The 27,869-nt window shown below is 41.6% G+C and overlaps 3 protein-coding genes across 3 annotated transcripts; 1 reads left to right on the forward strand and 2 right to left on the reverse strand.

Moving 5' to 3' along the window:
* Positions 1 to 1,728: 1,728 nt before the first annotated feature.
* LOC125155780 (olfactory receptor 10R2-like) lies at positions 1,729 to 2,697 on the reverse strand. Its single transcript, XM_047841421.1, is given in 3 exon segments — positions 1,729 to 2,172; positions 2,175 to 2,522; positions 2,524 to 2,697. Coding segments are annotated over 3 exon segments (966 nt in total).
* A 6,457-nt stretch (positions 2,698 to 9,154) lies between these two features.
* On the reverse strand, positions 9,155 to 11,027 carry LOC125155485 (olfactory receptor 10K1-like). Its single transcript, XM_047840852.1, has one exon. It carries the CDS (start codon positions 10,094 to 10,096, stop codon positions 9,155 to 9,157), a length of 942 nt encoding a protein of 313 aa, XP_047696808.1. The 5' UTR covers positions 10,097 to 11,027.
* Positions 11,028 to 26,485: 15,458 nt separating this feature from the next.
* On the forward strand, positions 26,486 to 27,436 carry LOC125155091 (olfactory receptor 10T2-like). The gene has a single exon (XM_047839879.1). The coding sequence runs from the start codon at positions 26,486 to 26,488 to the stop codon at positions 27,434 to 27,436; it is 951 nt and encodes a 316-aa protein (XP_047695835.1).
* The last annotated feature ends 433 nt before the right edge of the window (positions 27,437 to 27,869 follow it).

A 27,869-nucleotide genomic window follows, 5' to 3' on the forward strand; every position in this document is an offset into this window, starting at 1 on the left:
TTATTTAAATATTAGCCAGGACATATCTATAATAAATTAGCAAATATTCCACTTGTAAATAATATTTGGTCAATCAATGACAGTTGCAAATGTGTTAGGAAGAAAAGAAAAAAGAATGGAATGAAATAACAGAGACGGACCATCCCATACTTAGGGATATGTTGTGCTTTAAAGGCCTTGGTTATTTAACTAGTAAGAATGAAAATAATACAAGACTTAATCCAAAACCTGAAAAATGGGAAACAAAACCAGGGAGAGAGATAGTAATTTTGAAATAGAATTATTGATGATTATACACTCTAATTTGAAAGTCTAAGTAAACTTAACAAGAGAGAACACAGTTACGTTCCACCTGAAAATGCAGTCACACGTGAACTATGAACGTCACTTTCATTCGGTATGCTTTAAAGAGAATACTGATAAGCTGCTGTGTGTCCAGAAGCCTGCACCCAAGGAGGCACAGTGTCTGAAATTCAGGTAGGCAGTGGGAAATGTCCTGATTGTAACTATCTCCAACATCTGGGAGCCAAGATTGGACTCGGGGTATGACACGAGAGACAGAGAACGTGAAAATCATAGAAAGGTGAGTATCCACTACAACGATGAGGAAACAACAGGTACCCAGTCAGTGCAGGTTTGGTTCCCCAGGAGGTACTGGGTTCCCCAGGAGGTACTGAGGAAGGACCTCTGAACAGGCGAGAGGAAGGACCTCTGAACAGGCGAGACGTAGGACACGATAGCTACCCAAGTCATTCTCTTGAAGTACATACTCTGATGACAACTTTGACACTGGGTAGCTTCCTCTCCTTAATGGATTCAGTGTGCAAGGCCACGTAGACCCCTCTCCTCCAACTTCTTCATGGAACTGGATGGTTGACTGTTTTTTCCACGCATTTACATAGCACTTCTATGTTAAATAAGAAATGGTTCAAAGGGGTGGTCAAAAAACCTGTGAAGTAGAAGAGGAAAATTATCTTTATTTTCCATATTTTAAAATTTAGATTCAGAAAACAATCATAAGTTTCTTTTTTTTAAGTTTTTTTAATGTTTTTATTTATTTTTGAGACAGAGAGAGAGCATGAGCAGGGGAGGGGCAGAGAGAGGGGGAGACACAGAATCGGAAGCGGGCTCCAGGCTCTGAGCTGTCAGCACAGAGCCCGACACGGGGCTCGAACTCACAGAGTGTGAGATCGTGACCTGAGCCAGAGTCGGAAGCTCAACCGACTGAGCCGCCCGGGCGCCCCAATAATCACAACCTTCTTAGAGTCGCGACTTAACCAGTGTCAGGCTGAAACCTTATAATTCCTAGTACAGTAAATGATTTCCCCATCATGTCACACCCCCACATCTAAGCCGCCTTCAAACCCAAGCACCTTGTTTTAAGCTAGACGTAACCTTAAACAAGGAGTATAATCAGAGCTTTGGGGCAAACAAACCAAAGAGAGAAGAGGTAAAAGTTTCTAGGAGCCTTTGAGAACTGTAAATTGGAAGAAAGGAGGAGGAGACTTAACCTCTAGCGACACACACTGTGCTGTCTCCAGTAATCTTTCCGACCACCTTGAGAGGCATAGATTACCATGCCTGCTTTACATAAGAGAACAGATAGGCCCTGCAACGTCAAACAACTCGACCAAAACCACACACTTATATAGGTGAATATTACTAGAAACTTTATGACTCAGTGGCACATTTGGCCCAAATGTGGGCGTACCGTATAAAACATTCCAATTATAAAGTCTTAAGAGAAAACCCCGTCTTTGTGATCATTTCCCGAATGGCCAGCTGCAAACCTCTGTTCCTAAGGCTGTACACCATAGGGTTCAACAGTGGGGTGATGATGGTGTAGGTTGCTGTCACTGGTCTGTCTTTGCCTGATGAGTATTTGGCTGAGGGCTGCAGGTAGACAGAGGAGGCACAGCCATGGTGGACGATGACCACAGTGAGGTGGGAGGCACAGGTGGGGAGGGCTTTCCGCTTGCCGTCAGCCCACGGGATCTTCAGGATGGTGTGGACAACGAAGCCGTAAGAGGTGCAGAAGAAGAGCAAGGGCACAACTAGCACCAAGGCGCCACAGATGAAGAAGACCAGCTCATTGGTGTACGTTTCAGCACAGGCAAGTCGGATGACTGGTGAGATGTCGCAAAAGTAGTAGTTGACCTTGTTGGAGCCACTCTCTTGTTGGCTCTCTGTTGGAGCCAGAGAGGGAGGCTGAAGACCAAAGTTGTTCCCACCAGAGATACTAGGAAGCCACTAACAATACAGATTGCTGCCCACTGGGCACATACCCTCCAGTTCACAAGAACTGGGTAGCGCGAAGGCTGGCAGATGGCGGCATAGCAGTCATAACCCGTAACTCCCAGAAGCAGGCAGTTGGTGACGGCAAAGCCAAGGAAGAAGAACATCTGGGTGGCACAGCCCAAGAAGGAGAGTGTCCTGAGGACAGAGAGCAGGTTGATAAGCATCCTGGGCAGGGTAACAATGGTGTAGAAGACCTCCGAGGTTGAAAGGACACAGAGGAAAAAAGGACATGGGGGTGTGGAGGCTGCGGTCCAGCCGGATGACGGACAAGAGGGTGCGGTTCCCACTCGGGATGATCAAATAGAGGCCGAGAAAGAGGACAAACAGGACAGGCTGAAATTCGCCGAGGCTGGAGGAACCCAGCAGCAGGAATTCAGTGACCCGGGAGGAATTGGCCATGGAGAGCAGACACCACAGACCAAAGCCAGTGTAATCAGGTCGAGAGACCCTTGGGACAGAGGAACCAGGGAGACTTACCCTTCATACCGTAGCCAGCACCAGTCTGGGGCGAATGGGAAACAACTGGCAAGAAAGAGCAAAAAAGGATTATAAGTCAACCAAAAATTGTCCTAAATAGATATGCACCCACAGTGCTGTTTTCCTGCCAGGGATTTTGACAGTGAATCTGGGGACAAGTGTCCACATGAAGGCACAGGCATTTGCTCCAATAAAGCCTGTCCTACAGCCCCCCGCCCCCCAACTCTGCTCTTGCAGACTTACGTAGTTTCCACTTGAGTTTTTGGTAATCTAATATTCCAAAGAAACTTTACACTAGTTATGACTTCAAGTGGTCACCATTTCATCCATATTACTAATCCATGGATTCCACCAGCAATGGTACCAATGTCTGAGGGTCCACCTCTCACCTGCCTCTAACACATTCCTCAGCTGAGGAAGCAATCTTGCCTGTCTTTGTGTGGTTGGCCTCTGAAGAATACAGTTCCTTTTCATGAGTAGCCTCTTACTCCCTTTCCATGCAGTTATTCATTAAAAGTTAATTTGATTGGGGGGCACCTAGGTGGCTCAGTTGGTTAAGCGGCCTACTTCGTCTCAGGTCGTGGTCTCACAGTTCGCAGGTTCAAACCCCGTGTCAGGCTCTATGCGGACGGCTGGGAGCCTGGAGCCCGCTTCTGATTCTGTGACTCTGTCTCTCTCTCCTTCAAAAATAAACATTAAAAAAAAATTGTTAAGTTAATTTGGTGTAGAACCACTGTTGCCGTCTCAGAAATAGCTTTATGATTCTCCCACACACTCTTGTAGGACAGTAGGGGCTGATTTCCCTAACAGAAAATATGCAGCTGGAAGAATTTAGTTTTGCTTCAACATTCACTGGTGGCACATTTGGTTGCACATCTTACCCTGCTACACCTAACTTGGAGACTCAACAGACCAACGTTCCCCGGATGTCCCTGAATTCCTAGTAGGGAGGCTTAGATACTTCCCTTGATGCTTCTGAGAACTTATTGTCACTGGTGCTAGATTACATATATTTTCATTAAAATATTCTTGCCCTTTCCCCTCTCTCTCCCAGATCTGGTCCTTCACCTGGATCCTGTATCTCAATAATGAGTTTCAAAATCCTGCTAATCACATCCGCTGTGGATTTGTGAGAAATGTTGAAACACGTAACTTTTCTCCTCGGCCACATCCAATCTATTTTTGTTCTGCAATACTTCTAGGATCCATTTCTTCCTTTCTTTAGGAACTTACCACCTGTCTGGACTGCTCCAAGAGCATGATAAACCGACCCTCTGGATTTTATCTTGTTACGCTCTAAGCCATCCTCTACTATGGCCCCAGAGTTGTCTTCATACAGGACAAATCCTAACCTCTTACCAAAATTAGATGACCCTCAATTATCTATGAAGTTAAGACAATCATGTTCTGTGTCTCATACTTTTCCCAAATGTAACTTTCCACTCGTAACTGCCACCGTATTCCCCCACATGCACTTCAGCATTGAGGAACTTTGAACAATCAGGTCATTTTTCAATCTACCTTCTAAATCTGGAAATCGTCCATGCTTTATGTTTGTGGGGATTGTTTTCTTCTTCTTTTAATTGTATGAAATTCTCAGTTAAAGTAACATGCACACATTGACTTCTCCCTACAACTTCCTAGTCATGCTTTATTATCACTTTGTCTTTGTCTCTTCAGCTATCCCTAGAACCTGATTGTCACCACCGTTATGAGGTCGTCTTTGATTTCACAAACTGCAACTTACCAGAGACCAGAACTTGCCTCTCTATGCATACAGCAATGTCTAGTTTACAGCAGGGGCTTGAGAGCTTACTGAAAAAATAAATAGTCGTGATCCCAGGTTTTCTTCTGAATTATTTCAGAATGCCCAGGAGGTTTGATTTCAGGCGTCTTCCAAACTTGTTCCCTTAATATTAATTTAACATATATTATTAACCTTCGGCTTCAACATTTTGGGATGAAAAATGTCTCTGAAGCCATTCTCTAAATGCAGAGACAAAAGAGCCATTAAAAATTGTTGCTTTTTGGTTTATCAAGTGATTTTTCCCATTATCTCACTTAGCTAAACGTTTTGATTTTCACTTAAATAACACTTAGTCTTGAAGATCTTTTCAAATACTAAAATTTCTATCATGGTTTGCTCTTTTCCTTAGGCACAGTAGCAAAAATTTGAAATGGGACTAAAATCAGGAGCTTTCACTGGAACAAAGTCCAGTCAAAAGTGAAATGTCATCTCCACTTTTCCAATGCCCTGGCTCCATTCTTTAGTGCTTTCTTTTTTATGGGACCATCCCCAGGAAGAGCAGTGACTAGTTAGCCGAAGACGGTTGGGGTTCTGAAAGGAACTAAAGGCCACATTACTGAGTGACCATGCCAAGACCCTCCCCTGTAGCACTCACAAGACATCATCTGCTTTTTCAGAGTCATCCTTGGAACCTATGCCTGAACTCAAATTTGAAAATAAATTCACTATAAAAAACTTCATTTCTCTTTATCCTGGTTGGTGATGCAGCATACAATATTTGATTAATAAAAGACAGTGCCCTGAGCTTGGAAAGAAGGATGCTATGAATTCAGAGAAGAGCATTGGGAAGATAAGGAGTGTGGGGGGTGGGAATAAATACAAGGAAAAAGTGGGTAATTCAATTGTATTCTTAACAAGTGGAAAAGGTGAATTGATTTTTCATTACTTTGTTCAAGGACTTCATCAGTGTGGGTAAAGCCAGTTCCTTGAGCGGGTTAAAGAGACAGCTAATTCTCCACTCTTAATTCCATTTACAGCCTCCTTTTCTAAATTTCCATCACACAGGAATTAACTGACATACTTACAGTTTTCTATATACACTTTTGCGTTTCAAGACTTTATGCTGAGACAGTGGGTGTGCAAGACATAGAAACGAAGAGGGAGGGAAGGAGAGAGAGAGAAAGAAGGAAATCTCAGCCTCTAATATTCTCTCACCTTCATCTGTGGCCCTCCCATCATTCATATTTTTGAAAGGGAGAGTTTGCTGTTTCTACTATATTTAATATTTAGTATATTTCAAGCTTGTTTCCTGTGTCTTTATCAAAATACTCAACCTGTTATATCCAAACTATTTCATCTTGATTTTGTCTCCAGTAGATTTGAAACCCTCAGGGATAAGGACCATGCCTTATTCCTTCTGTATCCTTGAAACTTAACCCAATATTTAAATGAGACATAAGTGCCTGACGAATAAATAAATTGAATAGTCCATTAATGAATTGTTTCCCTGCTGACCTCCACCTTTATCCTCAGTTTCCACTATTCACTTATCCTTTCTGTCATTTGATCACATTTCCTACTACTGATGATGGGGGAAACTCGGTCAAAGATTCATGGGACAATGCCACGATTTAAATATTTACATACAAGAAATGACTGGCGTGTCACTGCTCTTTTCAATAAGGAAGTCAAGGTCTCTAAACACAGATAAAAATTTCACAATCCCTCAAGTCAGAGGGCTCTTTCCCAGTGACATCCTGGTGTCTTCATTCTCAGACACTTCCTTGAAATGTCTATAAAGGTTTCTAGGTGAAATTTGCCAAAACTATCTTCTCTGTCATAATTTGCCAGAGGCCTTCTTCCATTTTCCATAAACTCTCTGGACCAACATGAGAAGACTCTCTACCTGACTCCACAGAAAAATATAACCTTTGCCTGTTCTCTGTGGGTAGTTTAGCTAATGCCTCGATGAGTATCACCGATGGTCTTTTCTTTCTACATTGGCCTCAATGCGTTGGTGGTAATTAAGATCCTCTCCTCCACAGGGAGCTAATTACCACATTGTGCCCGATGCTTGTCCATAATTTCCCCCACTCGCAACTATAGTAATACACTATGAGAGTTTGTTGGCCAAAGAGAAGGTCTTTTCTAATACCCCATAGGGATTAGTCAGTTTCCTCTTAGAAATTCTTGGGGGACTTATTGAAAGCTGGAAGTTTTCCGGGAGCCATTTGTTAAAACAAACATCAATGGAGTGGCCTCCACGGAGGTTCCTTCTATAATGACTCTAAATTTTCATTCTTAGGTGGAATAAAAATGTAAATTTTACATTTTCATTCCTGACATCTGTAAGAGTTGAAGAGAGATACAAATTAAGGACAATATTGGAATGGAAGAGGTAACAAAAGTGTTTCAGACACCTGTTAAACATACGTGTTCCTAGAATACAATGTGAACATGATCAGTATTTGTTCAATAAATAAATAAATAAATAAAATTTGGATTACGGAGAAGAATGTGGTAGTGCCCTGGTGTAGGCAGGTTTTTGTTAAGACGTCTCCTTTGGTAGAACTTCCTCCTAATTTCAGATTGCATATTTATTCCCTCTGCCAGTGAGTCCGAACACTTGGGCTGGAAATAGGGCACATGCTAGAGGCTGACGAAAGTGATTCAGAAAGACTAAAAATACAGAGTTGGGAAATTATGTACAGCACTCACAAACCAAACAAGCAAGAGAGGTATCTCCACGTTTGACAATTTAAGGTTCAGGCCGGGAGTATTAAATTAACAACGAAAGAGAGTAATAAAACAAAACAAAAATACTTTTAATGCCAGCAAGTACAATTCACAGTGAAATTGTGATAGATGTGAATTTATGTCCTCTCCAAGAAACACTGATGCAAACTTCATAAGAAACTATACAATATTTACAAGGACACACACTAATAATGGGTAACTTTCATATACCACTCTGCTCAAACAGGTCAGGAAGAAAAATATAGCTAAGAATTTAGAAGGCCTAAGCAGCAAATTAGTGAAGTACATCTGAAGAGCATTTATTGTACTTTATGTTCTAATGAAAAAGTACACATGTTCATTTCAAGGCACATGAAGTGAGTAGGTATATTGGCTGTGTATTAAGCCACAATAAAACCTTGAATGAAGGTCATAAAGTGGTAAGAATACAAACAATATTCCTTAATCCCAGCATAATACACTGTTAATGAAAAACAAAGTTAAAAGGCTCTTCCATCTGAGAATTTAAAAATCTATTAAATAATTATTGGTCAAAAGGGAAATACAAAGCGAAAGGAAATAAGGTCCCATAAATAATACCAACTACATACTGTTTAGTAGAATACATGGGTTAACTTTAAATGTTTTTTTTAACATTTTACTTACTTATTTTCGAGAGAGAGGGAGAGAGACAGAGCACAAGCAGGGGAGGGGCGGGGGTGGAGGTCAGGGGACACAGAATCCAAAGCAGACTTCGGGCTCTGAGCTGTCAGCACAGAGCCCAATGCGGGACTTGAACTCACAGACCACAAGATCATGACCTGAGCTGAAGTCAGATATTTAACCGACTGAGCCACCCAGGCGCCCCTACATGGGTTAAGTTTAAAGCAGTGATAAGAGGAAATTTCACAGCCTAATTATATATAAAAAATAAATCAAAAAATAAAAGTACATAGAAAGGATCAGAAAGTTAGAAATAAAACAACAATTTACAGGAAAATTCAAAAGAATAATAATACAAATAAAATTTCAAATAACGATATGGGGTGGGAGAAACAACCCTAGAATTCATCCATTTATTCACACATACATTAGCTCTTTGAAAACAATACACAAAACTTACAAACTACTATATGAACCAGAAAAAAAAAATTTAACCCAAATATACATAGTATAAAATGACACAGAAAATAACCATTTCTAAGATATTTTCAAAAGTCAGAACATTTGTGCACAAACTTTATAATTTTCAAAGCCTAGCTGAGATGAATAATTTTGTAGAAAACTGAATTCCAGATGTGATCCGCTCAAAATAAAAATGGCCTTAGAGGTCAATTTTCTTACAAGGAATATGACTATGGTGCTTTCCCTCAGAAAAGACACTCTACCTGTATCTTTCACAGAATTTCAACAAACATTCAAACATGAGGTGATCTCAGCTAACATACAATCACAATTCAATAAATACTTCTTTAAGAAACAGGGAAAACCCCGTTGTAATCTTCAACTCACGTAATGCTAAAAAATCTTGTGGACATGTCAGTAAAATGCAAAAAGCTAAATGCTTAGAAACAATACCTATCACTGAATGAAAAACTTGGAAACTAAGCTTAAAGATAATGATGGATTCTCAGAGTAGCAAGTAACCAAAACTTTGACTGCAAATTGAAAAATTTCCTTGAAACAAAAGCACGATGGAAAATATTAGAGAACCAACAAATGAAAAATTCCTCAAAAATAATTAAAATGTGAATACAAACTTATTACAAGCTGATGGATAAAATGACTAGAACTGTAAAGTATGAAATGATTCTAGGCATCCCATTTATAAAATAAAAGTTGCACAAAAGGCATACAATTCACTGAACAGTTCAAATTTAATTTTAATGAAATCGTTTAGTTAATAGGATATGAAGTATGGCCCATTACCCTTCGAAGGGCTGACTTGAACTCCTGATTTCTCAGACTGTAAATCATTGGATTGAACAGCGGAGTCAGGATGGTGTAGGACACAGATATGAGGGTGTCTTGACTTGAGGAGTAGCTGGACTTGGGCCTTAAGTAGATGAAAGAGGCACAACCATAATGAACAGTTACCACGATGAGATGAGAGGCACAGGTGGAGAAAGCCTTGTACCTGCCGGTGGAGGATGGGATCTTCAGAATGGCGGAAATGATACGAATGTAGGAGATCAGGATAAGTAGCAGGGGAACGACCAAGACAAACACACCAATCATGAATATGACCAACTGGCTGAGGCGTGAGTGGTGCGATGCCACCGCGAGGACAGGGGCGATGTCACAAAAGTAGTGACGGAGCTGGTTGGAGGCGCGGAAGGGCAGGCGGAATACCATGGACGTGATAATCTGTGCGATAGTAAAGCCACAGGCACAGGCAGCAGCCACGAGTCCCACACACACCCCGTGTCCCATGAACTCCGTGTAGCGCAGAGGGTTACAGATGGCCACGTAGCGGTCATACCCCATGGCCGCCAGCAGGAAGGAGTGAGAGCAGCCGAGGAAGAGGAAGCTGAACATCTGGATGGCACAGCCCAGGAAGGAGATGGTCTTCTTCTGGGCCAGGAGGTCAACCAGCATCTTGGGTACGATGACGAAGGTGTAGCAGGTCTCAGAGCAAGAGAGGACAGCGAGGAAGAAGTACATGGGGGTGTGAAGGGCTCTGTCTAGCACGATGGTGGAAATGATGATGGCATTCGTGCCCAGAGTGAATAGGTAGAGAGGCAGGAAGGCAACAAAGAGCAGCCGCTGCAGCCCGGCCAGAGAGGAGAAGCCGAGGAAGACGAACTCTGTCACCAGGGTCCCGTTGCCCCGCTCCATGGACAGCACCTGCAGAAAGGAGAGTCATGGACAGAGACAGAGGCCAGGATCCGGGAAACATATGGGAAGCTCAGCACAAAGTCTGCAGGCAGCAAGAACTTCATTCCTCCTTGGAAAGCTCTGCTAAGAAAAGGATCAAGGCGAAATATACAACCAACCAACTGACGGCCAACTAGGAGGCATTCTCTAAGACTAAGACCATGTTATCTCTCTAGCCAAGGATTAAGGAACTGTCTGTTTCCTTTTGCATCTTCCTTAGGGATTATTGTGTTTCTCTTGCCCACTCCAAGCCCAAGGAAACTAGCTCTCCAGAAGGAAAAACTAAGTTTAACTTCAGCCATCTGAACTTGGAATGTGGAATGAAGGAATGAGTGGCGTTGGGACACAGCATACGAACCTCAGTTTATCCAACCATAGGAAGGGAGAGGAAGAATTAGATGATGTCCAGCAAACGTGTGAGGGGAATTGTGTTTGTTGATGACTTACTATATGCTAGGATATGTGGTAAGCACTGCATATATCCATGTCGATTATTCATTACAATTCATTCTTATGGCAGTACCCCAAACAATAAGGAAAGAAACACCTTTAGTGTTATCTCTGGCAGACTAAGCCAGCGATTATGGACATTACTGGAGGCTCCACACTGGAACCCTGAGCCAAGGGGGGAACAGAAGACAGCACTGCTTTAAAGAAGGTCTCCTTTCCTAGGAAGAGAAGAGTCACCAGGGTGGTGAAAAGAGATTCACTACCTTTGTGGCATTTGCAGCTCGCCTCCCTTTTCCCATTTTCCATGCCTCAGAGAAACTCAGAGAAGAGAGTTCTCCCCAAAATGGTGCAGAGCTTGTCACAGAGCATGAAAAAAAAATGCAACAATTGGTCTGTTTTCCAGGTTCCCGTGTCCCGTCATAACTCACAGGCTTTATGTCTTTTATATATTATTGTCAACAAGATTCCTTTTGAATATTTGGCTACTAAACATGGTCTGCAAACTACTAGAAAGGAGCATTTCTAAAGTCATTTTTAGCGCTTATATCAGATCATTTTTTACTGGGTGTATTTCCCAACTTTCTAAGCCTAGTGAGTGAAGAAAGTGTTCTCAGGAAGCAAAATCACCTAGCCTTTATTTAGATTGCATCCAATCTTTATTTACACACCTTTCAGTGTATTTATATACTTTTAGGTTGAGGAATTATTTCCATCTGCCACCAGAATTGTTTGTTTTTGTGTTCTTCTAGCCAAGAGAAAACCTTAGATTCTTAGATTTTAAGGTAAATGATGGGAAATTTCTGAAACTCATTGTATCTATGCCTAGAATTTAGAGATAATACATTTTTGTTCTTTCTTACATGATAGAAACTGGTTCTAAACTTCAATAGATATAATCATTCATTCATTTGAAGTTAGTATTAGGATACTCACATACGCTGGTTTTAAATTTCTTTAACAAATAAGAGGAATTTTTAATTCTGCAATTATAAGGATATTTCTGTTAAATAAAATATGAAATATGTATATACCCCGCCTATCCCCACTATATACATATGTATGTAATAGCTGTATGTTTACTATACTAAGAAAAACAAAACAATGAGACAATATCTGTACATGACACCCTCACCAGGACAAATGGATTTCCATCTATTTCAAGACACTGAGGCAAATCTGAATTTATGCTCATTAGTTATCCTTGTCTTAGCCCCTTTCAAAGATCTTTCTGGATCTTCTTTCTCCTAATCCATGCTGAATTCCCACTATGCCCTCACTCCATTCATATGATATGTAGAATTCTGGAAGCTTGAATTTCCTTGATTGTGAAAGAGTACCCAATACCAAAATATTCAATACCAAATACCCAGTACCCAATACCAAATAATCTACCTAATTACAAATAACGAGATAATTTTTGGTATCTACCCAACACCAAAATAATATTTTGGGTTGTTCGTCACTCAGACCCATGAGAACAGCTGATTTCAGTCAAATGGACTTTTCTTATATACTATGAATATAACTGCACCATCTAAGTGAGTTGTGTGATCAGTATATATGCCCTTTTTGTGGTGTCTGGGGACCCAGAGGCACAGTCCATCTGAGAAAGCAGTGCTCGTCCGCCCAAGAAAACATCAGAGACCACCACAGTGAGTTAGGTCTATACTATGGATGGAAAGATACAAGAGCAGAAAAATTTTAAGAAGGTTTTCCAGCCCAATACCAGCACGCTGTAAAATTAAGGTAAAAGATCCTTCCATTTGATGTAAGAAGACCTATATGTTAGGTCTAGCTTTGTGTAACTTTGGGCAAGGCACGTCATTTGGATATTTGGTCTCTTTAAAATTAAAGGGGCTGGAGTAAGCAGTCACTGTAATGAACTGTCAGGACGCATGGAAAAGTATTTCAGCAGAAATTCCTTGAACAGTGTCTTGCAGAAGGACTTTTGACTTAAGGTGAGAGTGGAGTACCGACCCCTAAGAGTCCTTTCCACTCAGGGAATCCAAGATTCTCTCAATGGTGATCCCTAAAGTGCCCTTATATTCTAGAACTTATGGATGGAATTCAGGTTATGATTCTAGGATATGACACTCGCACACCTTATCTTTCTAACTCCTTAGATTCCTCCTTGGGATATTATGTAACCTGGATTTAAATAGTGACTCGACACATGAGGGTACTGGGTACCTCAAAAAAGAGGACAATTCTACATAAAGTTTGGACGCAAAACTTTTGAGACATTCAGATATTTATTTTAGGAAAAGCCCCAATCAATAAACTGAGAGAAACTATGGAGGCAGCATCAGATAGTAAAGAAGATTTTATCTTCTTAGATACACATGAAAAACCTGAACTTGCCCTATTAAAATGGAGTCTAAGCATCAGATTTCCAATATAGCTAACAACAGTCATCCATGAATACACGGCAGAGAGACAAGTGAAGGCTCAGTATCTGTTTCTTTTAATCCATGAGCCATCCAATCGAAAAGAAAGGAAAAGAAAATCTAGCTAGGAACAAGACTGACCCAGTCTGGTCATTAAGAAAATTCAGAGAACTTTATGGAGCATACTGAATCACTCTTAGGACTTTGAGTTAAAAGTAGCCCCTGATTCTCAAGCCTGCCACTTACAGGAGCTGCCATCACTTGATCTCCTTTGTCAGGGGTGGGGTTGATGTTCACAAGCACCACTCATCACTCAGGTTCACGCACCACAAAGCCCCAGACTACGTCAACATCCCCGCTGTTCAGTAAGTACCTACATTGCCCTCTTCCTTTCAATTCAGACAGAAGGAGCTGTTCGGTATGTGGGAACCCTTGACAACTAGATCCTAAGCCAAAGATTAGAATGTGAAGAAAGGAAAGCAGAGAGAGTGAACCTGCCCTACGTAGAAGCTCTTATCTGCATCAATATAGGAAGCCTCTTTCACCCATCAGGACCCTCGACCTCTCCAGCCAAAGTCACTCTCTGTAGACATTCTGGTGACCAGCAGGCAGTGTGGTTATTAGCAACATGTACTGTGATCGTTGGACTCCTGAGGCTGTATCTACTACTGGAGACATCGTCTTGGGGTTAATTAGAACATCAAGCCTGTTTGGGAAAACTAATGTCACCAATTTCTTAAAGGTACCCTTTGCCGAGGAACCTGGGGAGAAGGAGCCATGAGCAAAGTTAGCCCGTGTCTTCATTGGAAGTTCAGTCCATCTGTGATAGATTGTGAAGGAGAAACCACCATAATAAAACCTGTATTGCAGAGACCATGTGGAAAGGTTTCATTGAATTTCTGTCAGGGAAAAGAGTATGTTATGTTGGGAATAACAGTATATAAAGTTACTTCTCAACTTTAGTGCTTGTAAGAGTCAAAATAGGACTTGATTACAAATTCATCTTCTCGGGTTCTTGTCCATAGATATTCTAATTAGAGACATTGAGATATTCTGCCAAAACCTAAGTTTTTGGCACGTATCTTCAGCGTACTTGAGTTCTATCATTAAATTGTTTGTTGTCTACAGATGTTTTTTTACTGGAGTGACTAAACAAAGTTGTCACTTTCAACCAAGTGAATCCAAAGTGAGTATAGTTCCAGGCAAACTCCCAGCATGAACTGTGAAGGCAGACTGACCATCAAAGTTCGAAGGTTTACCATGGAAGAATAAAACACTGTTGAGAAACGACGGGTAATATGGAGGCTCACCCTTCCCAGGAGTAAGCGGCCTTAGAAATAAAAAGAGCGTGCTGTGGGAACAGGAAGAAACCAATAATACAGAGACCCAGAGAGGACCACTCAGGAATTAATGTGTGCATATTTGAAACTCAGGCTTTGACAGAAGTGACCTCTCACGTCAGTAAGAAAATGGTGATTAGCTAGTGAATCATACTGGCAAGCAGGCTCCCTCTCTGTACCCCACCACTCAAAGGAGGTGTCCTGGTAGAGCAAAGAAGTGGCTTCCTGGAGCCTCACTAGCAGCACCAACCGTGTGACCACCCTGGATGGAGTTGTGAGTCTCCTCCGAACTCGCAAACAACGTACTGTGCCCCTGGGCCAGCAGCCAGCACGTGTGAGTCTGGGAATCCGTGTGAGAGGAGACGGAAAGAGTTCCTTCCTTTGCACCCTGACCGACACCCATAAGGTTGGGCTTTGTAGTTCAGAGCCATGATTTCTCCCAGGAGTGTTACCTGTGCCAGGAAACTCGAGACGGGAAATTGAGACTTGCCCTTGGCCGCTTCAGTCCGCTTTGGTCTACAAACGATCTAGAGGCAGAAAGGGGTTTATTCCTCTAGCTAGGGTAATTGGTCCGATTTCGTTATGCTTGCCACAGAATCGATTTTATTTTTCGGGACGCGTTTCCTCAATCTAAGAATTTAAACTTAGTTTATCTATCTGTAAGTTACAGATTTTTGCCGAGTATCCTTTAACAGAGGAACATAGCTACATATTTCAAAGAATATGTAGATTTTTTGAAAGATACACTCCTCAGTGTTTAGGCTTATCAGTTCCAGAGGTTACCTGTCATTTCTTTCTCCCATGACAGAAACAATAGGTATTTTTTCTCTCTTTAAAACATTTTTAATCTATTTTCACTTTTGATTTGGAAACTTTTTCCAACTTCACAGAAAATTGTACATATTTAAGATATACAATACGATGCCTTGATATACGTATACATTGTGAAATGGTTATCACAATAAAGCCCCTTAACATATCAGTCACGTCACATAGTTACAACCTGTGTGTGTGGTGAGAACACTTGTGATTAGCATATACAATATATATTTTTTCTTCATATATATATCTGTATATATATACACACACATATGTTTTCTTCACCTATTCATCCATTGATAATATAATTTAGCTGTGGGCTTTTCATCTATGGCCTTTATTATGTCCTAGTAAATTCCTACTCTACCCAATTTGTTAAGAGTTTTAATCATGAATGGATGTTGTACTTTGTCAAATGCTTTCTCCGCATTTTTGTTTTGATCATGTTTTTTCTCTCCTTTTGTTAGTGTGGTCTATCACACTGATTGATTGGTGCATTTGAACTTTCTGCATTTCAAGAGTAAGTCTCACTTGATCATAATGTGTAATAATTGTAATGGTCCTTGTATTCAGTTTTCCAGGAAACTGAATTGCTGAGGACTTCTGCATCTGTGTTTATCAGAGATACTGGCCCATGATATTTCTGTGCTGTCTTTGCCTTTGGCGTCAGGGTAATATTACCCTCACGAAAGGAGTTTGAAATTGTTCCCTCTTCTATTTTTTGGAAGAGATTAAAAGGATTGGTGTTAATTTTTTATCACACGTTTGGTAGAAAGTACCCGTGATACTATCTAGTCTGGGCTCTTCCTTGCTGGGAAATTTTCGATTACAGATCAATTTCTTTATTTGTAATTGGGCTTGTCAAGCTTTCTGTTTCTTCTTGATACAATTTTGGTGGATTATATGTTTTCAGGAATTTATCCAATTTGTAGCAGTACAATTGTTCATAATAGCCCCCTATGATCCTTTCTGATTCTCAGGCATACATTGTACATGTCTCTTCTTTCATTTTTTATTTCATTTATTTGAGTCTTCTGTCTTTTACTTCAATTACTCTGGTGGAAGTTTTGTCAATTTTGTTTTTATTTTTGTTTTCAAAAAGAGTAGACTTGGTTTGGTTGATCATTCTTTTATACTGGCTTTCTAGTATCCTTTTGGTGTGTTTCTTCTCTAATAATTATTATTTCACTCCTGTTAACTTTGGGCTTAGTTTGTTCTTTTTTTTCTTCTTTCTAAAAGTATAGTGTCAGTTTGTTTATTTGAGATCTGTACTTTTTTAGGCATTTATGGCTACAAACTTTCCTCTTAATTCTACTTATGCTGCATCCTGTACACCCTACTATGTTGTATTTTCATTTTTTGTTTGTCTCAAGATATTCTTTAAATGCTCTTTTAAATTCCTCTTTGCCCCAGTGATTATCAAGAGTGTGCTCCTTTAGTTTCCATCTATTTGTGAATTTTCGCATGTTCTTGCTGTCAGTGATTTCTGATTTCATTCCATTGTAGTCAGAAAAGTTACTTGGAATGATGTTGATTCTGAATTTGTTGAGACTCGTTTTGTGTCCTAGCATGTGATCTATCCTGGAGGATGTCCTGTGTGCACTTGAAAAGGCAATGCATTCTTCTGCAATTGGATGGAGAGTTCTGTATATGTCTGTTAGATCCATTTGTTCTATACTGTTGTTCCATTCTTCGTTTTCTTGACCAACTTTCTGTCTGAATGATCCTTTTATGGAAGGTGACACTTTGAAATCTCTCCCTATTATTGGATTGCTATCTGTTTCTCCCTTCAGAGCTGTCAATATTTGTTTTACATATTTAGGTGCTTTAATGTAGGGTGCATATATATCCATAATTGTTATATCTTCCTATAAATTGGCACTTTTATCATTATGTAACGATAATGATACAATAGGTATTTTTTGTCTCTTGTAGCAGTTTTGACTTCAGTGTATCTTGTCTGATATGAAGAGAGCCACCCCTGTTCTTTTTCTGTTTACCATTTTCATGGAATATCTTTTTTCCATCCCTCACTTTCAGCCTATATGTGTCCTAAAAAGCTAAAGCGAGTCATTTGCAGGCAAGACATTTTTGGATCTTGTGTTTTTATTTATTCAGTCATTCTGTCTCTTATTTGGAGAATTTACTCCATTGACATTTAAAGTGACTAGTGAAGGACTTACTCTTGCCATTTTGTTCATTGTCTTCTGATTGTTTTGTGGTTTGTTTCTTCCTTTCTTCCTCGCTCGCTGTCTTCCTTTATGGCTACTGTTTTTTAAGGAACACTACTAGGGCAGGGAAGAGTATGTCTGGAATCTAGGAGAGAAGATAGGGCATCTTTTATTACTTCATATACAAATTTTGATTGAAACAACCTAAATTAGGCAAAGTCACAATGGCTAGATTGCTTGGAAATATTGAGGTGTTGGCTAAGTTCAAAAGACTGTTCAATAGGTGAAAGAAAAAATCATAAATAACTATGACAGTCTTGTGATAAATTCCAGAAATGAGGGTTGCAGTAGCTGTGTTTTATTTTCTTGCTTGCCTAATGATGTATATATCTGTATATGTTAACCATACTCCCCCTTTTCTTAATAAACTAGTATATACAAGGTGTGCTGCTGGTGATAAACATCATAATTCAATATTTAAAACAAGGGCATCAGGGAATACTTAACCCGTGGCACCGTGTCTCCTTTTTTTGAAGGTGAATGTGGACATACTGTGTGAGGTATATTTGCATCATATTAGTTACTACTGTTTGGAAATGGAAACAAGAAAAGAAGGTTATGTATGAATGTTGAATATCCAAAAGGAAAAATTGTGCTGGTTATATTTTGTTGATACTTCATATCATGCTTATAATTCTAAAGCTCTCTTTACTGTACTCTTCTAGAAGGACAGAAATCCTCAAATTCCTGGAGTCTGTCCAGATTCTTTGTGTCAAGGAGCAAGAATTCCTATACCCTCAAAGGTCCTTCTAACTGGACTAAAGAATTGACATGAGATAGATTAACAGGAGAAAACCAATTAAAATTAATAGGTGTACATATGGAGAATCCCCAAAGACATGGAAATTCCAAAGACAGTTAGGCAAAATGAGGTCTATAATGTCATTCCCAACTAAGGAGAAGGGGTAGGGGTCTGGGATTTCAGAAAAAAGGAATGCACTTCAGAAGGAAATAAAAAGAGCAGATGTTTGGTAATTACATGTTTGCCCTACCAGGTAGATGGGTCACTCAGATCAAATTTATCTGTTAATAACCTTTATTTGGGGGAATCACCACCAGTTTAGATTCTTCTGTGTGGTTAAGGCAGGACAAAAGTTTCCGTTGAGCCCACAAGGTCTCAAGTGCCTTCAGCTCAAAATAACTCACATGCCAAAGTGGTACATTCTGGGAGAGTGAAGGGAAGGGGGAGACTGCCCTGAATCCCTTCACTTGCCAGGAGAATTTGAGACATATTTAGAGCTGTGTAGATAATGGAAGAGAAGGAAAGGCAGTGTTTTCTGGGAACATGTTATGCCAGCAGATGGTAGGTACGGGCTTTTGCCCTTGGCATTTGGATTTCCTGAGAATCACTCTCTAGGGCTGCATCAGCCAAAACCATAGGTGGGGCCTCCCTATAATCCTTTTAAATGCTGAAAGTCAAGAACAACCCTCCTGACATTCCTTCTCTTGGCCTTCAACAGATATATATCTCTAAGTCCTCTATCAAATCTTTCATTACTTTAAATACCTCAAGTGGATTTGCTCTCAGAAAACAGCTATGTATGATCTGACATCAATCTTTGCAGTAGATGCGGGAGGTTTATGATAATGTTATAAATGTATACTTTCACTAATTATCTGTGGACAAGTCAATTTCTCCATGACATACATACATATATATATATATATATATATACACACACACACACATATATGTATATACATATACATATGCATGTACCCATATACATATGCACATATACATATACATATATGTATATACACATATATATATATAATGCTTTTTTTAACCTTTCAGTTCTAGTCAAGATGAAAGATAAAAATGTTATTTGCCTCTTTTGACATTCCTTTGATTACATCTTAGTAGGGGTAAAACATTTCACAAAAAATTATCAGGTATTCCTTCAACTTTTGCAATTTTTCTACTTATAACACTTTCTTATTTTTCTTTTGCTTTTGGTCTTTATGGATTTGTAAGACTACGTGGTTCACAAATTACATTTCGACTTTGAATTAAAAGGGTTCCAACTAGTTTTTTAATTTTTATTAAAATATTTTCTGCCATTGAAAACTAACCTTACAGAGATTCCTTTATATGCCATAAAATGTTTCCAATTTAAATGTACAGTTTGGTGAGTTTTGAAAGATGCATATACCCAAGCAATAACCACCCCATCAAGATATAAAACACTTCTACAACCCCCAAAAGTTCCTTCCCATCTGTTTATGGTCAATTCCACTCAACCCACGCCTGTAGAGAAACACTAAACTTGTTTTTATTGATATGGTTTGATCTTTTCCATAATTTCATAAAAATGAAATCAAATAGCATGTTCATTTTTGTGTCTTCTACCTTTCACTGAGCGTAAGGGTTTTGAGACTCACTTATTTTGTTGCATTTATCCGTTTTCTGTTTATTGCTTAACAGCATTCCATTTACAAACACACCACAATTTATTCATTTGTTGAACTGTTGGAGGACATTTGGCTTATTTCCAGTTTGAGGCTAATCGGAGTAAAACTCTTATGAAACGAGTCTCCAATTCATTATGCAGACATACATGTTCATTTATCTTTGGTAAGTATCTACGAGGGGGATGGCTGTGCCAGCTGGTAGAGGTAAATCTAACCATTTATAAAGTGTCAAACTGGTTTCCAGAAAGGCTGTATGGTGACTAATTTCTACCAGCAAGGCAGGAGGGCTCCAGCACCCTCACATCCTGTCTGCTTCTTCTACTGTTCATCTTTTCAACAGCCCACAAGGGTAGTGACATTTCACGGTACCTTGATTATGCATGTACTTGAAGATTAAGTGTGCTGGGCAGTTTTTCATGTGCTTCTGGCTATTTGTAATTTCTTGTGAACCAAGTACGTGTTCAAAGCTTTGACTGAATTTTCATTAATTGGTCTGCCTTTCTATTTTTTCTTCTGTAAGAGATACGTTTGTATTCTGGATAAGAGTCTATTATTAGATATGAATTTTGCAAATATGTTCTCCTACTATGTGGTTTACCTTTTAATTTCATTGATTATGCCTTTGCCATACTAGTCTTAATGAAATGTAATTTGTAGAGGCGCCTGGGTGGCTCAATCGGTTAAGCCTCTGACTTCAGCTCAGGTCATGATCTCACAGTTTGTGAGTTCGAGCCCCGCGTCAGGCTCTGTGCTACTAGCTCAGAGACTGGAGCCTGCTTTGGATTCTGTGTCTCCCTCTCCGTCTCTGCCCCCACCCCCCAGTTTCCTCTCTGTCTCTCTCTCAAAAAATAAATTAAAAAACAATAAAAAATTTTTAAATAATATAAAAAAGAACTATAATTTGCAAGCCATTTTATTTACAGCTTTAAAGTACACAGCTCAGTAGTTGACCATATAATCAGAGTTTTGCAACCATCAACATTATCTAATTTTGGAATAGCAACATTTTTGATGTAGGTGTAGTTCAATTCATCACTTTTTTTTCCTTTCATGATTCATGTTTTCTATCTTCTGTCGATCTAATTATTTGTCTACTCAAAGTTGCAGAATTTCTGAGTTTTTCCCCCCAAATTTGCATAGCTTTGATATTTGTAGGTTAAATTGTGTATGACTTTTGGCAAAGGTCAAGGTTTGTATTTTTTAATATGTACATCCAATATTTCCATCACAGTGCATTGAAAAGACTATCTTTTCTTCATTGAAAAAACCTTAGCATCTTTGCCGAAAATCAGTTGGGCATATGTGTATGGTGCCATTTCCACAGTTTGCGTCCGTTCCATTGATTCAAGTGTTCAGTCTTATGCCAATATCACATGGTCAGTGTTGCTCAGTAGCTTTTCTTGGTATCTGGGTCCTCTGTTTCTAAATTGTGTTCATCATGTATGATATTTAAATTTTTTTAATTATTTAGTATCTGGAATCCAAAAACAATACAAAACAAACAAACAAAAAGAAATGGAAACAGACTCATACATACAGAGAACAAACTGGAGGCTGCCAGAGGGGAGGGGGTGAGGGAGGGGTGAAATAAGTGAAATGGATTAAGAGATTCAAGCTTCCAGTTATGAAATAAGTAAGTCACAAGGATAAAAAGCACAGCATGGGGAAGAGAGTCGGCCCTACTGCAATAACCCTGTAGGGTGACAGGGGGTGACTACACTTGCCCTAAACTGGCCCATCTCTCTGGTATCCTTCCTTCAGAGGACAGATGCTTGACCTCCTCGTCTTTTCTTACTTTGCTTCAATTTACACTCGTCAGCTCAGCAGGACCGCCGTGCTCTCTTTGGGTTCCTTCGGTAAATGCACATAATATGGTCTCAACCGATGAGCTCATTATTGAGCTAAATGCACTGGTGAATGGATACCGATGCTTGCCTAGTAGATGCGCAGAAAGATGCTCATAATATCGGAGCTGCAGTATGGAAATTAGTGGAAAGAAAGCCTTGCTGGTACAGTCCTTCACCCCTCTCTCTCTAAAATGACCTATGAATTTAAACAATTCTTACCTTTTTTAAAATTTTTGTTTAATGTTTATTTATTTTTGAGAGAGGGAGAGACAGAGTGCAAGCTGGGGAGGGGCAGAGAGAGAGAGGGAGACGCAGAATCCGCAGCAGGCTCCAGGCTTCGAGCTGTCCGCACAGAGCCTGAGGCGGGGCTTGAACTCACGAACCGTGAGATCATGACCTGAGCCAAAGTTGGACGCTCAACCGACTGAGCCACCCAGGCCCCCCAAAACAATTCTTTCTTTTTTTTTTATTTTTAAAAAAGTTTTTTTTTAACGTTTATTTTTGAGACAGAGAGAGACAGAGCATGAACGGGGGAGGGGCAGAGAGAGGGAGACACAGAATCTGAAACAGGCTCCAGGCTCTGAGCGGTCCGCACAGAGCCCGATGCGGGGCTTGAACTCACAGACTGTGAGATCATGACCTGAGCCAAAGCCAGCCGCTCAACCGACCGAGCCACCCAGGCCCCCCAAAACAATTCTTCCTCTTAAGTATGTGTGTTCTCCTCCTCAAAATTCAGATTAACACCAACAAGACTCTTATTTGTATTAGCCCGATTTCTTTCTTTCTTTTTTCATGTTTATTTAATTTTGAGAGAGAGTGCAAGCAGGGAGAGGGGGACAGAGAATCTGGAGCTGTCTCTGTGTGGACAGCAGTGAGCCCATTGTGGGGCTCGAACCCATGAACCACAAAATCATGACCTGAGCTGAAGTCAGACGCTCAATCGACTGAGCCACCCAGGCACCCTTCTCATTTGTATTAACCCATAGCACACATCTATCAATGAGAACCTCATATTTCTCAGAATTAAAAACTAAAACATGAGAGAGAAATCCATGATTTCTTCCCTCCTTAAATAGCACAAAAATCCTGAGCCCTTCAGAAAGAGATGTGTTGTCAGGGAGAGACACAGAAGAGGAACGTGAGGAGTTGGAGACCCCAAGCATGAGTAAGGATCCAGTGCAGTGTCCTGAGAGCACCTCAGGCTTAGCCCTCTTTGCCTCACTTCTACATCCGCCCTTCTAAACACCAACCTCTTTTCAGACACAGAGCTGTAGCTCTAAACTTAAGAATGATAGAGATCCCTGGAGCCAATTTCAAGAGTCCCAGCACCTACCCCAAAGAGTCCTCATTCAGAGGATCCTGGGTACAATCCCGCGATAGGCGGCCTGTAAACCACCACCATCGTGGACTCCGCCATTCCCTACTTTGTGAAGCCCTCCCCACCAGAACAATGGAAACAATCACCAGAGTGCCTGGAACGACATCAGTACTCAATGCATAAGGATTAAAGCAACGAACTGATGGATGCGTAAAAGGATGTCTGCATTTACGCATGTATTTGAAAAGATTGATCTAGCAGAGAAGTGTCGCAAAGGTTAGAATTTCCGCCCCTTTGGGTTGCAGGCGTAGCTGAGATGCACTGAAGCAGCAGAGATACAGGAACAATTATCTGGTTTGTTCAACTAGCATCCTTGAAGGAGGAAGAAACCATATGAGATTTGTCAAGGATGGCATTTATGTAACCCCTTAAAGCAGTTCATCTCTATCTAGACTCTACAAGGCCAGTGATTAAGAGAGTTACAGTTCATTACTTCATTCAGCAAGTGGAACCTTGAGCCAAAATGAATGACCTATGGGGGGAAAAAAAATCATAAGATTCAGAGCTCTCCATCCTTTACACAGATCAAGTCAAGCACAGAATGTATTTGATTTTTTTCTCAAGGTTTTAATGCCCACGTTCCCCAAACTACCTCCCCCCGAGGCCTCACCCCCTAGAGTACCTGCTCTACCTTTCTAAGACCCAGGGATTTCACTGGGGTGTCTGCCATCAGGCACACAGAGCTGGTGAAGTCAAGGCTGTCCGCTTGGCTCCCGCCCATCTGGCTCACAAAGCTGTCTTTCCTTTTTAAAGGCTTATAGCCCCGGACTTCCCGCAATCAGTTCTGGGGGGAAAAAATTCTGCGGGATGTGTTTACAGTTTACCTATTCGTCTCTCCGTTTATACGTTGCCAGGGTCTAGAAGGGAACCCGGGATTGGGCAGGAACCCTGCCTCTAAATGTAAGTGTCTCTCTTGCATTGGGGCTGCAGCACCAGCCTTTCCTCTGAGCGGCATCGTCCGTCAGTCACGCGACAAACGTCCTGGACGCCAAAGAAAGACTCAGAGGCAGTGTAGCTGGTGGACGCCATGCACGGGCGAAGCGGGTCAGAGCATCGGGGTCCAGGGGGGAGATACAGGGACGAAGACAAAACGGGCCGGGGAACGGGTCCTGCCACCTGAACGTGGAGAGAGCAGAGGGAGGGAAGCATTACGAATGTAAACCAGCAAGCTTTCCAAAACAGACTGAAACCAAGATGTAGGAGGAGACATCCTGGACGACAGGCCAGGTCTACACTTGAGCTGATGGAAAGCATCGGGGGCACCGTAAGGGTGGCAGAACAAGAGGCGGGAGGGGGTGGGGGGCAGGCTGCCTTACGGGGCCGCACAGAGTCAGGAACACGCTGATCTGTCTCCTCAGCCACCGGTACGTAGGCACACAGCACAGAGGAGATGGCAAACACAGGACCCAGGTTAATGATGGGACAGAGCCCTGGATGGGGGAGCTCACGATGTGTGACACCCAGTCTCATTTCTGCTGCGAAGCCACCTAGATCTTCACATGGTGCCTCTACGGGCTTCAGCTTCCTGACTTGTCACGTAAGACAGGTGGATTAGATAGAGCGGACACGTCCTCAATATCCACTATGAGTCAGGAAATTGATTGTGACCGTTTGGTGCTCACGTAACGGTTTCTGCCCTTATCACTGCCATTTCAGATGGAAGCCCGAGGCACGAAGATGGATTTCCACGGAGTCACAAAGCCGGTCGGTGTCAGAGCCATGGTCTCAGCCTCACGGCCTAGCCCCCGTGTCTCTTTGCTTCTGTTCCAACCAATGGTCCCAGAACAACTGACAGAGAGGTAGACGTGCACGGTGATCGAAGCCTTCATAGCCACTCAGAGAAGCCTTTCAGGAGATAAATATGAAGCAGGGGATGAGCGGCCGGGCTAAATATTGACTGCGGGGGATAAAGGACGGTGGGAAAGGAAATGTGATGTTATTTGTAAAGACGGAGGGACAGAAGTTAGTGACGTGTGATGGCCGTGGACCAGCCAGCTTGTCTTACAGTTGAGGCCAGAAGTGTGATCTAATGCTCAGGACCAAAGCACCTGAGATGACGATCCAGACAGAGAATTCCAGAAACAACGTCAGGAGAAATAATTGAGAGAACTAGGAGTGTTAGTCAAGAGAATAATAAGACCCGGAAGAGGATTACGATGGCTCTGCTGAAGTAACTAAAGGGCTATCCTTGATGAAAACTGATTAAGCCCCTTGCAAGTGTCTGCGGAGGACACATCCAGACCCACAGGTGGCTGAGTCAAGGAGGAATATCTGGTTCATCTATGAATCCGGAGGTTCTCGACAATTAAGGCGCTTAGCGAGAGAGCAGCCTGCACTGTGGCTGTGGGCTTCTTACAACTGGACCTTGACTGTAGTGACAGGACATACTTCCCAGATTTCCACGAAACATTCACAGAATTGCATGCAAATTGACCAAGGAGGTTCCCGAGCTTTTTTTTTTTTTTAATTTATTTTATGTTTTTACAGAGAGAGTGTGTGCAAGTGGAGGAGAGGGGCAGTGGGAGAGAGAGAGAAAATCTTAAGGAGGCTCCACGCTCAACACAGAGCCCAACTCAGGGCTCGATCCCACGACCCTGGGATCACAATCTGAGCTGAAATCAAGAGGCAGATGTTCAACTGAGCCCCCACCCAGGTGCCCCCTGAGCTTTCTCTGACATAAAGATTGTCTGTCTGGTTGTCTCACATTTCAGTACTATGTGCTCTTAGATCGAATGACAGGTCTACCCCCAAATGATGGTTGACAGCTGTTCTTAGAACATGCTGGAGGCAATAGAGACCAAGGCAGTGCTGGAGGAATAGAGGCTTCATCACCCTCTGTGCAGAGTATGAGCTGTATACTTAGGCTCTTAATCCCAAATTCCTATGCACTCATGACAAGGAAAACACCAGTATGTGGGATCATTCTAAGCCCATCCCAAAGGTTTCACAGTTGATTATTTATCATCAATAAATCTCCACACTTCTAAATAAATGAGAAATATCGCATGCAAGCAAACAGTATTTGAGCTAAACATCTGAGGGCCTGGACAGAACTGTTTTCATTGGTTTTTGGTTTTTTTCTGAATCAGATTCTCATAAGATGATTCTTCAGGTAAGTGATTTTTTCGAGGGCTATTGCTCTCATGTGGGTTAAGTAAATGGCTTCATCTTTTCGAGCCTCGATTTCTTCTTCCATAAAATGACAGGATTAGGTGAGATGAGCTCTCAATCATCACCTCTTGATTTAACACGCTGTGTGTGAACCGTCAGATGTCCTGGAAGTGGGACATCTTATGTCACTTCTCCTCACACCTCCTGCTTTCCCTGACCCCATGATCAGTGTGATTAGGGTTTGTTACTCGTTTTTCCAAACTAGTGTTTTCAGCTTTGTGCAGAAACGCATCATCTCTTTGGGGGCATTTCTCTTTTGTTGAATTCTTTGTTCGCAATTTCAGGACGTCTGGATCAGATTCCCACTGACCAATGAAGAGACAGAACCAGAGCATGACCACTGAGTTCATCCTCGTAGGCTTCTCAAATCAGGGGAATCTGCAGATCCTTCTCTTCTTCGTCTTCCTCCTGGTTTACCTGACCACTCTGATGGCCAATGCCACCATCATGATCGTCATTCGTCTGGACAGGACTCTGCACACCCCAATGTACTTCTTTCTCTTTGTCCTCTCCTGCTCTGAAACCTGCTACACCTTGGTCATTGTACCAAAAATGCTGACAAACCTGCTTTCCGCAAGCCAGACTATTTCTTTCTCCGGATGTGCTGCTCAGCTCTACTTCTTCGTGGGCTTTGCCTGTACCAACTGTTTTCTAATTGCTGTCATGGGCTATGATCGCTACGTTGCCATCTGCAACCCTCTCAACTACGCACTGGTTGTCGGCCGAGCCACCTGCGTTCAGCTGGTCCTCGCCTCCGGCTTCTGTGGCTTCCTCATCTCTGCGGTGGTCAATGCCTTGGTGTTTAGCGTGCCTTTCTGTGCCTCCCATCGGATCAACCACTTTTTCTGTGACATTTCCCCGGTCATAAAACTAGGCTGCACGGACACCAACCTAAAGGAGATGGTCATCTTCTTCCTCAGTATTCTGGTGTTGCTGGTTCCCTCTGTGCTGATCTTCATCTCCTACGTCCTGATCGTCTCCACCATCCTCAAGATGGCCTCGGCTGAGGGCCGGAAGAAGACCTTTGCCACCTGCGCCTCCCACCTCACGGTGGTCGTCGTCCACTACGGCTGCGCCTCCTTTATCTACCTGAGGCCCACGTCCCTGTACTCCTCAGATAAGGACCGGCTCGTGGCAGTGACCTACACTGTGATCACCCCACTGCTCAATCCTCTTGTGTACGCACTGAGAAATAAGGAAGTAAAGACGTCTCTGAGTAAAGTTCTCAGCAGGTACTCATTTCCCAAAACTATGAGTTGGTAAATCAGGAAAGTTATGTTCGTGAAAGTGTCCTGGATAGAAATTTAACTTCATAAACAGATCCGTCACTCTCCTTGGTCAAACAAAACAAAACAGGAACAGATAAACCAAAAAACAAAAAAAAGGAAGAAATGAGGACTTCAAGGTACCTTGATTCTTTATTGGAAAGTCCTTCTTCATGGTTAGCCTCTATCCACTGTGGAGGTTATGCCAATCGGTCCCCAGAAAGTTATGTGAATATGGAAACTCTTAAACACTCAAGTCATGCAATTTTTGTGCACTGGAAATGTCAGTTTTCTTGGCTTTCACGACAAATGATACATTATCCTTCTGAGAATGCCCAGCCTTGTGATGTTCTCCTCCCACTGAAGGAACCAGTGGCAAAGGTCTTTTAAGTTTCTGGATGCTTTTCTATATATTTTGGGGTTTACAAAGA

The sequence above is a fragment of the Prionailurus viverrinus genome, chromosome F1 (genome assembly GCF_022837055.1).
Source record: "Prionailurus viverrinus isolate Anna chromosome F1, UM_Priviv_1.0, whole genome shotgun sequence".
Lineage (NCBI taxonomy): Eukaryota > Metazoa > Chordata > Mammalia > Carnivora > Felidae > Prionailurus > Prionailurus viverrinus.

Excerpts from the sequence above, each read along its gene's own strand:
- LOC125155091 (XM_047839879.1), top strand. The coding sequence starts at position 26,486 with ATGAAGAGACAGAACCAGAGCATGACCACTGAGTTCATCCTCGTAGGC.
- LOC125155485 (XM_047840852.1), bottom strand. The coding sequence starts at position 10,096 with ATGGAGCGGGGCAACGGGACCCTGGTGACAGAGTTCGTCTTCCTCGGC.